The 13,310-nt window shown below is 34.6% G+C and overlaps 1 protein-coding gene across 2 annotated transcripts in view; it reads left to right on the top strand.

The window, feature by feature from the left end:
* Positions 1-13,310, top strand: part of TPK1 (thiamin pyrophosphokinase 1) — a 1,063,326-nt gene that overhangs the window by 599,601 nt on the left and 450,415 nt on the right. For both annotated transcript variants that reach the window (XM_053714558.1, XM_053714559.1), the window contains exon 7: positions 12,655-12,801. In XM_053714558.1, coding sequence (XP_053570533.1) covers positions 12,655-12,801 — 147 coding nt within the window. The remainder of the gene's footprint in view (positions 1-12,654; positions 12,802-13,310) is intronic.

Below are 13,310 nucleotides of genomic sequence, written 5' to 3'. Positions count from 1 at the left end.
TTCTATCTTGGAAAGTTCTGTTTTTAGTTGCTATCTCTTCGGCTCGAAGAGTTTCTGAACTATCTGCATTACAATGCGACTCACCTTATCTTGTTTTCCATGCTGATAAGGTGGTTCTGCGTACCAAACCTGGATTCCTTCCTAAGGTTGTTTCTAATAAGAATATTATTCAGGAAATTCTTGTTCCTTCTCTGTGTCCTAATCCTTCCTCTAAGAAGGAGCGTCTGTTGCACAACTTGGACGTGGTTCGTGCCCTAAAGTTTTACTTGCAAGCAACCAAAGATTTTCGTCAAACATCTTCTTTGTTGTCTATTCTGGTAAACGTAGAGGTCAAAAAGCTACGGCTACCTCTCTTGCCTTTTGGCTAAAAAGCATCATCCGTTTGGCATACGAGACTGCTGGACCGCAGCCTCCTGAAAGAATTACAGCTCACTCTACTAGAGCGGTGGCTTCCACATGGGCTTTTAAAAATGATGCTTCTGTTGAACAGATTTGTAAGGCTGCGACTTGGTCTTCGATTCATACCTTTTCCAAATTTTACAAATTTGATACCTTTGCTTCTTTGGAGGTTATTTTTGGGAGAAACGTTCTTCAAGCAGTGGTGCCTTCTGTTTAACCATCTGTCTTGTCTACAACCAATTTCCAAAAACTCCCACTTTTTATATACTGCCGAAAATACACAAGGATCCATCTAACACCCCGGGTAGACCCATAGTGTCAGGGGTTAATTCCCTCACAAGCAACTTATCGGCATATATAGACCAATTTTTACAGACTTATGTCGTAAAGACAAAATCATATTTGAAAGATACCTTAAGTATCAACCATTTAGAAAAACTCGAGTGGAATCCAAATTGGTGGTTGGTGACTAGTGATGTCACGTCACTTTATACCATAATAGACAAAAATCTTGGCATAGCTTCAGTAAAAAACATCCTAGAAAAAGATGACTCTTTGGATAAAAAACAACTTGAGTTTATATTAGACAGCATAGCTATAATTCTAGAAACCAACTACTTTTGGTTCAACCACCAATACTATTTGCAAGTAGGAGGCACAGCGATGGGCACCAGATTTGCGCCCAGCTATGCCAATTTATATATGGCCAATTGGGAAAATCAATATATTTACAACTCTAGCTGGGCGCAATATCTGGTGTCTTATCATCGCTACATAGATGACCTTTTCTTCATATGGTCAGGAAGTGAGAACCAATTACTTGAATTCATGGAATATTTGAAAACAAATGAGTTCAAAGTAGCTCTAACTTGGAATTATAGTCAAACCAAGGTAGAATTTTTAGACCTTGAAATATACATTGAGAATGAAATGTTGAAGTCGAAAAACTTTTTTAAAAGCATAGACGTAAACAATTACATAAGCCTCGAAAGTTGTCATCAAAAACATTGGCTTAAAAATGTCCCCAAAGGTCAATTCGTTCGACTGAGACGTAATTGTAAAGAACAAGATATGTATAAGGTTCAATCTCAAATCCTAAAAAAACGTTTTTTAGAGAAAAATTATCCAGCTAATTTTCTAGATGAAAAAATAGAAGAAGTAACCAACATGGACAGGTCAGATTTATTAAAATATAAAATCAAAAATAAGAAATTCACTGATGATAAACTAGCAAATAGACTTATCTTCCAACATAGCACGCAGAGTGGAGAACTTAGGAACATCATACAAAAACACTGGGGAATTCTCACAAGAGATGCAGCATTAAATGAATTTTTAGGCAATGGACCTAACATAATTTTTAGAAAGGTTCCCAATCTTAAGTTTCAACTATCCCAATGTATTAAAGAAGTAGACAACAACAAAGTAAAAAATTGGTTGCTACCATCTGAAATGGGTTTTAGAAAGTGTCAATTCTGCAATGCTTGCAAATTTATGAAAAAAACTCCAAAATTCTGTAAAAAAAAATTTTCTGGAGATAACAAAAGGGAGTACAGTATAGATCAATTTATTACTTGCAATAGCAAAAACGTAATTTACATGTTACGATGCTCATGCAATTTAATCTATATAGGGCGTACCTCTAGACTTCTAAAAATTAGGATGAATGAGCATATTTACAATATTGAAAAGGGTTATGCTAATCATACAGTATCGTCTCACTTTGATAAAAAGCACAATAGAAATGTAAAGGATTTGTAATTTCTGGGCATTAGGAAATTAGAACAGAATTGGAAGGGAGGAGACACACAGAATAGATCGGGACAATTGGAAATGAAGTGGATCCATATTATGGATAGCTTCATACCCAATTGTCTTAATAAAGATTTTGAAATCCATCACTTTTTGTGAAAGTTATTTATAAGTACAGCTACGAAGGCTATAAAATCTATATATGTCTTTTTTCATTTTTTATTTTTTTTTTAATTTGTAATAATTTTTTTTTTTTTTTTTTTTTTAATAAAAAAATAATTTTTTTTTTTTTAATTTTTCTTAATTTTTTTTTTTAAATTTTTTTTTTTTTTGTTGTCCACACTTATATTATCAGTGCTAAATAGTTTTAGAATGTTTCACGAATTTATTTTCAATATATGGAACCCCAAATGTAAAATTAAACACATAGTTAGAAACAGTAACCTCAACATCCTATCATAACTTTTCAGCGCAAACACACAAAAGTACAATATATGTTTTTAAACATGTTACATGCTAACAAATAAAATCTATTTTTAAAAACATTGCGACACAACTAGGTTTATGATAAGGCTAGTAGTTTAATTATGGTCTGTAGGACATATAGTCAGTAAAATCACAAAAAAAAAATAATTATATAACTAATACCTTCACATTAAGGGGTTAAAGAAAACAAATACCTACATATATCATCAGTATAGACACTAATTGCAGGCACAATGTGATTATGCTTTTTGAAGTTTTGCATATATGTATAATGCTATAACATTATAATGCATAATTTCCCAATTCTGGTTATCCATCTTAACATCTATGCATATATCAACAAAATGTATAAAACTGAAAGAAGTTGAAAAACATACTAGTTGTTTAATGACAAATTACCTAAATGCCAACTTCCAAAATGGAGGATGTAACCACAAACCTGGCAGAAACTCATCAATGGATTGTTTAAAAGGACTCTTGGACATGCGCACTAACATTCCTTGACAAAGCATACCAGCGAAACGTACGTCGGAACTGAACTGTTCTATATTGAGTTTTATTGCGTCTCTACACTAGCCAGGACACCTGGGGGCTTAGCGCTATTGTCTTGCTACTAAAAAGGTTTTGGTTTCAGCGGTCACACTCCTGCTGATCCATTTACCTCTTTGCAAGTTTGGCGATTTGAAGCATTTGTTACAGCATATCTGCTTTTGTACCCTTACATTGTGGTGTTATCAAGGCTTATGTGACGCTTTTATATATTTTAAAATAAATTTGTATCCAAGTTTTGCCTAGTGTACTGTTTTCCCATCAGTATAAAGTGGGAGTGCGCATATCCTTGAGCTTAGTGGAAAGCTCCAACAAATGTGAGTAGTCATTTGTTACAAAACAACTACTTCCTCAAAGTGCCATTACAGATTCACACTATGTTGCAATTTTCTGTTTCCTTTTTTATGGGATCTCACTGAGGAATGCTAACAAGCTGAAAAACTCATCCAGAGGACACAGACATATCCTTGATTCAGAACTTTATTTGGTTTTCCTTTTATGATTTTTGTTATCACATTTATTTCACATTTTTTTCTTTGTGATATTCGGTATATTTATTGTAATTTTGTCTTGTCCCTCCTGTTCATCCGTGTCCTGTAGCTTTGTTATTGTATCCCACAAGTAATGGATGAATCAATGGACTTGTCTTACCTTTATAGAAGAAAACCAAATTTATGCTTACCTGATAAATTGATTTCTTCTATGGTAAGACTAGTCCACGGCCCGCCCTGTCATTTTAAGACAGATTATATTTTTTGAGTTAAACTCAGTCACCTCTGCACCTTGTAGTTTCTCCTTTTTCTTCCTGTACCTTTGGTCGAATGCCTGGGGGGTGGAGCTAAGGGAGGAGCTATATAGACAGCTCTGCTGTGGTGCTCTTTGCCACTTCCTGTAGGGAAGGATAATATCCCACAAGTAATGGATGAATCCGTGGACTCGTCTTACCATAGAAGAAATCAATTTATCAGGTAAGCATAAATTTGTTTTTTTAACAATTCTGGAATATACTGTCCCTATAATTCCATTTTTCAAATAATTTGTGCTTAACACTTCACCTTCTTTTTTAATTCTTCCACTTTTGTACATTTTTTCCTTAAACTTTCCCTTAAAGTGAATGTTTTCTTTCCAACTCTTGGTCTACTTTTTACATAAAGATACCCATTTCTAACTGTGGGTTTTCTGTATTTTTTTCTTCCTATGGAACAATATAAGATCTAAAACTCAACACATTGAAGAGCTATTTTCTTTCGGAAAACTTAAAACTTGTACATATTGTTGTTAATATGTTAAGCAAATGTATTAACTGAGCTGGCGTTACTTCTCCAAGTAATGATAATATAGTTGAGTATAGTATCTGCAATTCTTAAAAGGACAGTAAAGTGTAAATGGTTAAGAAGGGCTATTCATCAACTGCAAGAGACAGCCATGGGCACTACTCCTTTATATGTGTATGTATATCAAACCAGAACTCAAATTCCCAGCGCTTTGGGACCCTCATTTTAGTTAAAATAATATATTTCATATTATGACTAAAATTTGCCTATAAGGTGTTTTACAAATAGACTGCAGATTATTTAGTCTACCGTGTTCTATCTTTGTAATAGATTAAAACAAATTACAATATTTTAGTGTTTGTATGGTATGTTACCTAAATTGGAAATGTAACTTTTTTTAATGGTATACAATACACAAGATTTATCACCATGCTGTTGAATCATTCAAACTGAATGCAAAGATCCCCTTTGCTTCTTTAAATTACATTCCTTTTTCACAGTAGAATGACAACAAGAGAACATAGTATATGTAACTTTATTCCTTTCATTGGACAATTAATGGTGGAGTTTACAAACCTGGAAGATTAGAAATCTTACTAATTTAGCTGTATGATCAGCTGATAAATAGTTCAGCTGCTTCATCCCATTCTAGATTATATTTGAGATGATATTTACTTTACAATGTGAAATAGGAATACTTTGACTCAGTTCCTTTTACAAATCTTTTAAACATTCTTGTGAATACTGAGCTATATACAATATTCTCTGCAATTCATGAGATATAAGAAAAAGCAGTGGTAATAATACAACGTCTTTCCAGGGGTAACAAAAGTCATTACTGGAATCATCTAAATGTACCTAAATGTATCCTTCATTTACTATTACATTTCTAAGCAGCCATAAAGTGAATGATTGATCTGTACTGTGTGTTTCTTAATTTAAAAGCTTTTCAAAAACAAGTCTAGGTCTGACTTCAGAATACACTACTGTAAATTAGTAGCCTCAAATAAACTAACATATAATTTCATATTTGCGTTGGTTATGTCTGAGTTATGTAGTATTTCTTTAAAATTCTGAAATTGCTGTAATCTTCAGTAGAGAAAAAAAATCTATTTTACACACGTTGCTCTTGGTAATCGTCATCTACTCTAAAAACTTACAGCAAAGGAAGTAGATAAAATGTGATGGATTTAGTTGACAGCTGTCGTAGGATGATCATTTTATGGCATAACGTGTTTAAATTGTTTTTCTCATAGTTTTTTTGTTGTTTGTGTTTTCCTTGTAGAAGAATTTTTTTTTTGAGTGTCCTGTTACATACAGAGGGTATTGAAAAGAATCACCCCCTTGAAAATAATCACATTTTGTTGCTTTGCAGCCTGAAATAAAGACAGACACAGTTTTTGTTTATCCAGTTGTAATCACTCAGTGCAACTTATAACATCCAAGTGAAAGATATAACACCAACATGTCAGGCAAAAATAAAGACAAATTAAAAAACAGAATCACTGAGTTGCAAAAAGGATCACCCCCTTGTGTCACTATTTTGTTGAACCACCTTTTGCTTTAATTACAGCCTTTAGTCTGTTTGGTATATCTCTACTAACTTTTCACATCTAGACTGTGTAATAATTGGCCACTCTTCTTTGCAGAACTGCTCCAGTTCCGTTACGTTTGATGGTGACCGTTTGTGGACTTCAGTCTTCAAGTCATGCCACAGATATTCAATGGGGTTTAAGTCTGGATCTGACTAGGCCATGCAGGAACATTTACCTTTTTCTCCTTTAACCACTGTGTTGTCATTTTTGCTGTGTGCTCTTGGTCATTGTCATGTTGGAAGGTAAACCTTCTTCACATTGACAACTTCCTGGCAGAGGGTAGCAGATGTTCCTCAAGAATTTGACGGTTTTTGCCCCATCCATTATTCCTTCTATCCTGACAAGTGCTCCTGTGCTTGCTGCAGAGAAACACCCCCATAACATGATATTACCACCTCTATGCTTTACTGTAGGTATGGTGTTATTTGGATGGTAAGCTGTATTGGAATTCCTCCAGACATATTGTTTGGTGTTGAGGCCAAATAATTCAGTTTTAGTCCATGTGGCTTCAGAATCTCCTAGGTGTTATGGCAAAGCTTGTGACTGCATGTGGCCTTTCTTAAGTAGTGTCTTTTTTCTTGCAACCCTCCTATACAAGCCACATTTGTGGAGAATTTGTGATATTGTCGTCACATGCACACAATGACCGCTCTTTGCCATAAATTCCTGCAACTGCTTCAGAGTTGCTGTGGGCCTCTTGGTAGCCTCTCTGACCAGTTTCCTCCTGGCTTTTGTATCCAGTTTGGAGTGACGTCCTGATCCAAAGAGGGTCTGTCTTGTACCAAATACCTTCCACTTCTTAATAATAGACTTCACTGTGTTTCTAGGCATTGATAAAGGCTTTGCTATTTTCTTGTATCCATCTCCTGCCTTGTGCCTGTCTACAACATTATCCATGAGATCTTTTGACAGTGCCTTGCCACCCATAGTTGATTGTTTGCTTCAGTTACACTACCAGGGATTGAGATGCTCCAGGAAAGCTCTTTTCATGCTGCACTAATCAATATGCCCACAGCTGGTTAAAGTTGAAGATCAAATGACTTTGTGTGTGTCATTGAGAAGGTGATTAGCTACACCTGATTGAGTTTACAAGTAATTTTATAAGGGGGTGATCCTTTTTGCAACTCAGTGATTCTGTTTTTGGATTGTCTTTATTTTTGCCTGACATGTTGGTGTTATATCTTTCACTTGGATGTTACTGAGTAATTACAACTGGATAAACAAAAACTGTTTCTGTCTTTATTTCAGACTGCAAAGCAACACAATGTGATTATTTTCAAGGAGGGGGATTATTTTAAATACCCACTGTACTATGATTTAACCATAACTCTGCATAATTCTATATATTTTTCCAAGATATATATACTAGTAAACTGGCAAATGAGCTTAGAAATAAAAGTAAGTGTTGGTCATACGCTCACCTTATATTTCTGCATCCAGCTATCACTAGATTTCCATTTAACCTAGGGTGACCAGATCTAAAGGAAAAAATAAGGCACACTTCATTGCGGTATACTCAAAATGAAAAGAATGAAATAATAGACTAGATTTTGATTGTAGGATTTCAAACCATTAATTTTATATAAAATAATGAATGAAACTAATAGTTGAGACTATTATTACTATTATTAATTACCAATATTGCTGAGAACACACAGATAACACCATTTTCAACTCTCTCTCTGATGTTCAGCTGTTCTCTGCTGTTTATTTTCTCTCTATCTACAGATCAACTCTCTCTCTTTGCTCCCAAGCTGCCCGCACCCATTCGCTCAAACACACCATCAAAAAGGTGCATAGACGTCTCCCACTTCCTTTAGCACATGTTCACCACCGCAGCATGCTGGGAATTGTAGCTCCCTAGCTTCAGAGCTGCTAGAAGCCACATATATTGCATTCCTTGATGGACAAAAAAATTGCACGTATATAATTAAAAAAAAAAAATTGTCATGATAAAAAGGTTGGTTTGTTGTCCCTTGAAAAAGTTCTGGAGATCTGCCGCATCATTGAAGGTTGCAGACTTTAAACACATTTGTATCTGCTCCATGCCACACCCAAAAGGATTTATCTGGAGGCAGAAAAGTCAAAAGTATTTAAACAGATGATGAACCAACACAGACTTTAAGATGTCTCAAGTTTCTCAAATCTTGTGCAATTTTACCTAGAAGCTTGTGAGGAGGGTGAGGGAGATGACTGGAACTCGGTATGCAGGAATTGAAAACCAAAACAAAGAAAGTATTTTCTTGAACAAACTTTACTGAAGAAAAATAATGCAGAAACAGGTAAATCAAATTGAGGTCAATATTTGAACCAGAATAAAGAACAAATAAAGTCTTTACAATGAAAACTTTAAGCACAAGTCTCAGCAAGCAAAGAACCCAGCGAGTACTGTTTGTGAGGTATTTTTTAAAATGTCCAGGAACAAGAGAACATACATAGGAATTACAGCAGAGACCTTTTCATCTGAGCAGTTAATATAAGCATACCCAAGTTTTACAGCAGAGGTCTTTGATCTCAGCAGTAGGATAAGCATACACAAGTATCACAGCTGAGGTCTTTGGCCTCAGCAGTAGGATACGTATACACAAGTATCACAGCAGAGGTCTTTGGTCTCAGCAGTAGCATAAGCATACCCAAATATCACAGCAAAGGTCTTTGGTCTCAGCAGTAGGATAAGCATACACAAGTATCACAGCAGAGGTCTTTGGTCTCAGCAGTAACATAAGCATACCCAAGTATCACAGCAGAGGTCTTTGGTCTCAGCAGTAGGATAAGCATACACAAGTATCACAGCAGAGGTCTTTGGTCTCAGCAGTATGATAAGCATACCTAAGTATCACAGCAGAGGTCTTTGGTCTCAGCAGTAGCATAAGCATATCCAAGTATCACAGCAGAGGTCTTTGGTCGCAGCAGTAGGAAAAGCATACACAAGTATGGACCTTCAGATACGGAGCAGGAACAAGGTAATAAGGACCTTCTTAGGTAATAACTCAGTGCAAAGTGATGTACTGAGCAGTCTTATATACGGACTCCCACACCTGTGCCTTCTAGGTGGGAGTCCTAGCAATCAGAAGCTGGCCCTTTGAATCTAGGCAGCATGCGGCTGCACACGCCTAGAGAGCCATAGCTATTGATCAGACTCGTTTTGGCATATCTGCATGTGGGACACCCAGACGGACCGCTGGACGCCCGCATTAGCTGCGGCAAGCGGCCAGGGTTAGGACCCTGACAAAGTTCAACTGGCAAATAACCATGAATTAGTTGCGTTTTCTAATGAGAGCCAAGAAATTGATGAACATGGAACATTCACATATAAAACAAAGCTGGTCTAAATTTTTATTTTTTAATCACAATATCCATCTAATAATAATATTATTCAAATATTTTTTACAAATGTATATTATATTGATACACAAGGTGATGCGATTACTGAAGAGCTACTTACCCTGTTGCATTATCAGCAGCTCACAGTGGCTTATGCAGGGCAAGATACAAGATTGCATTGTGCTCGGAAGGATCTAGAGGTCTCTGTTAAAATCCAGTAAATTAAGATATTTTAAGTGTTTTGAATAGAAACTCTTAGTTGCCATTTTGTTTTCACTTCACACCAAAATGGAAACAGTGTTTAAACAGATACTAATAAAAGTAAATAAAATAAAAGTAATAAAAATAAAATAATGTTTTAAAAAATGGTTGTCAAAGTTGAAAAGCATACATATAGCAATAGAAAAATAGTGCACAGTTTGCACATCTTGACAACCTAAAAAGATGCATTCTTATGGGTTAGCAGTGGTGTGGATGGAAACGGATTAAAATAGTTTACTATGAAAGTCGAGATTAAGCTATCCCCTTTAAATACAAGATTTTAATAATGCCAGTACTGTTAGTGATATCATGGCAGTGCAAGTGTGACTTGCAGTTAAATATTAAAATGAAAAATAAAAATTTGCCATTTGTAGATGTTGGTGTCCTGAAGAGACTATAGTAGTATAGCCATCATGCCAAGATACGTATGGCATTCATATGGTTACGGAGTGTAAAGATGTATTGTGATAAAATTAGGTTAATGTCACATATGTAAATTAGTATTTTTCTTGCAAAATTAACAAAGGGGCTACATTAATAGAGCTTTATTGTAACCTTAAAGGAATAGTCTTGTCAAAATTAAACTTTAATGATTCAGATAGAGCATGCAATTTTAAGTAACTTTCTAATTTACTCCTATTATCAAATTGTTTTTGTTCTTGTGTTATCTATATTTGAAAAAGCAGGAATGTAAGCATATTAGCCGGTCCATTTTTGGTTTAGCACCTGGGTAGCACTTTCTGATTGGTGTATAAATGTAGCCACCAATCAGCAAGTGCTAACCAGGTTCTGAACCGAAAATGGGCTGGCTCCTAAATTTACATTCAAATAAAGATACCAAGAGAACGTGGAAAAATTGATAATAGGAGTAAAATAGAAAGTTGCTTAAAATTGCATACTAATCAGAATAATGAAAGTTTAATTTTGACTTGATTATCCCTTTAAGAGGTGTTTATGGGCTATTATATGTGTCAGTTTTGGTCACAAAATAAAAAGAATTGCCAGAGCAAATTGAGATTGTAATCAAGGCTTATGATAGAGAAGTGTTGGTATAGTTTGGCCAATAATGTATAGTGTAGGCTTTGCAGTAAATTCCTTCATATCCATGGAAAGGGTCATTATTCCAAATATTCATGGGAAGTATTAAGATATAGGGGCCTTAGTAGACGGTATACTGCATTTAGTGCAGAACAGAGATCATATGATCCTAACAATGTTTAATTGTGTTGAGAGCAGTTTAAGTGAGTTGAGAGGTGTTCAGTATGTGCAATAGGATGTGGCTTAAGTTGAGCTGGTTGTGAAATGTAGTGTCTTTTAAGTAAGTGGAAGATGGACTTGACTAATCAATTTGAGTAAGGTTGGTATTTCTGGTTTCTTCCAAAATAGGGACATTCATTGAAATTAAAGGGATAGGAAAGTCAAAATTAAACTTGCAGGATTCGGATAGAGCATGTAATCTTAAGACACTTTTAAATTAGCTTATATTTGAAATGTACTTTGATTATCTTGGTATCCCTTGTTGAAACAAAATACGCTAATATCCTACACAAGTTAGAGCTAGCTCCTGATTGGTGCCTGCACATATTTGTCTCCTGTGATTGGCTAAATAGATGTGTTCATCTAGCTGCCAGCATTGCAATGCTGTTCCTTCAGCAAAGGATAACAAGAAATTGAAACAAATTTGATAAAATAAGTAAATTGTGAAGTTGTTTCAAATTGTATGTTCTATCCAAATCATGAAAGGAAATTTTGGGGTTTCCTGTCCATTTATTAAGTATTTTGATTAATTTGTTTTAAGTTTTCAATTAAGATTAGGTTTAATCAGTTTATAATTATTTAGAACAGATTCAAAACAGAAGGGTCCAAGAGCTGTAGATCTATATGTACAGTATTTTGTTTGAACCTCTATAGGGTTTAAATTCTTCTGTGTATTTTACACAGAGTATTAAGCAGCAAGTCAAGTCACACATTTTCTATGTGATAATGTGCACTTAAAAAGATATGAAAATCTCTGTGGATATATTAATGTGTGCATATAAATCAGTCCCAAATTATGGGACTGATTTATATACACATTAATATATCAAAACTGATTTTCATATCCTTTTAAGTGCACATTATCACATTGTGTTTAAATTTGATTATAATTTGTTATTGCCAAGTTTATATATTGCTTTTTGTTTATCTTATTTTTCTGTTGTATATGCAATTTCTATGGATACAGAGAGACAGTCTTTGAGAACAAAATAATTATTGTGCAGAAAGGCCTGACAAGAATCACCATTCTCTTGTGGTTTATCACAAAAAGAAAAGAATATGATAGAATATAAAGGAAACTAAAATAGTGTCCTAGAGCCCCTATTTTGAATATCACTCTGCTGCTTTGGTTTTACTATCAAACAGTGTCCCAAGATCCACCACCATGGAACCCTGCAGTTTGTTGCAAAGCTCTTGGTTCTAATGACAAATCTCACTAGTCGGCTTTCTGATTCTGAAGGCTTTGTTTCTTCCTCATGCTTTACCGCCAAGGCCCACCACCAGCTTTGCTTTCCCAAAGGCTGAATTTCTCTAATTGTTTGGCAGTGCCACTGGTAGAATTGATAGACTGGATGCGGGTTGGTCAGATGAACTACAATATATATATATAAATCATATATTCTTTAAAAATTAGGTACTGGCTTTCAACATGTGTCTGATTGTTTTCTTCAAAAAGGTTATATGTCTATAGGGGATTCAAATGTTGCCACCTTTATTTTTCTGTGGGGGAAATTAATTTTTACCCTTAAGTATGTTACACATTTATTATACTGTTGATTAATTAATTAATTAGTAGCTATTTTTGAAAAAATAAATAAATAAAAAAAAAAATAAAAAAAAAATATATATATATATACAGTGTATATATATATATATATATATATATATATATACGTATATATATATATATATATATATATACTGTATGTGTGTGTGTGTGTTTATTGCTAACTTTTATTACTTTTTCACTTTTTAAGGTTGATGGAGTAATTGTCTTGGGTGGTCTTGGTGGACGCTTTGACCATATTATGGCTTCAGTTCAGACTCTGTATCATGCTGTTGATATGTCACCTTTGCCAGTGACAGTAATTGATGGAACTTCACTTATTCGCCTACTTCAACCTGTAAGTACATAATATTATTAGAACAAAACTGATGACTGTTTTTCATTCAAATTGTATTAATAGTAAAAGACCTAATAGAAACAAAACATACTAAATATTAAATACTGATAAGATAAGACATTAACGGTTGTACAAACCAAGAAGGCATTAGAGACAGGCAGAGTACATATGCACAACATCCATGGTAAAAGTAAACCTATGGCATTATATCTTATACTAAATCCTAACTATCACTTCATTAAATCTTCATAGTATTTTAGCAGTAAAGTACTCTTGCACACATTTTAAATATGAACAAAGATGTTATATGTTGCAGTGGTTTTGGATAGCTGATTATGTATGTAACCATATTATCTCCATTTATACCTCATAATTCTGTTCTGTTGGCTCTTGGCTGTTTTAAAGGGACAGTCTAGGCCAAAATAAACTTTCTCCAACATTGGTGTGTCCGGTTCACGGCGTCATCCTTACTTGTGGGAATATCTCTTCCCCAACAGGAAATGGCAAAG

This window comes from Bombina bombina, chromosome 5 (assembly GCF_027579735.1).
Source record: "Bombina bombina isolate aBomBom1 chromosome 5, aBomBom1.pri, whole genome shotgun sequence".
Classification (NCBI taxonomy): domain Eukaryota; kingdom Metazoa; phylum Chordata; class Amphibia; order Anura; family Bombinatoridae; genus Bombina; species Bombina bombina.
This window is presented reverse-complemented; position numbering and strand designations above follow the sequence as displayed.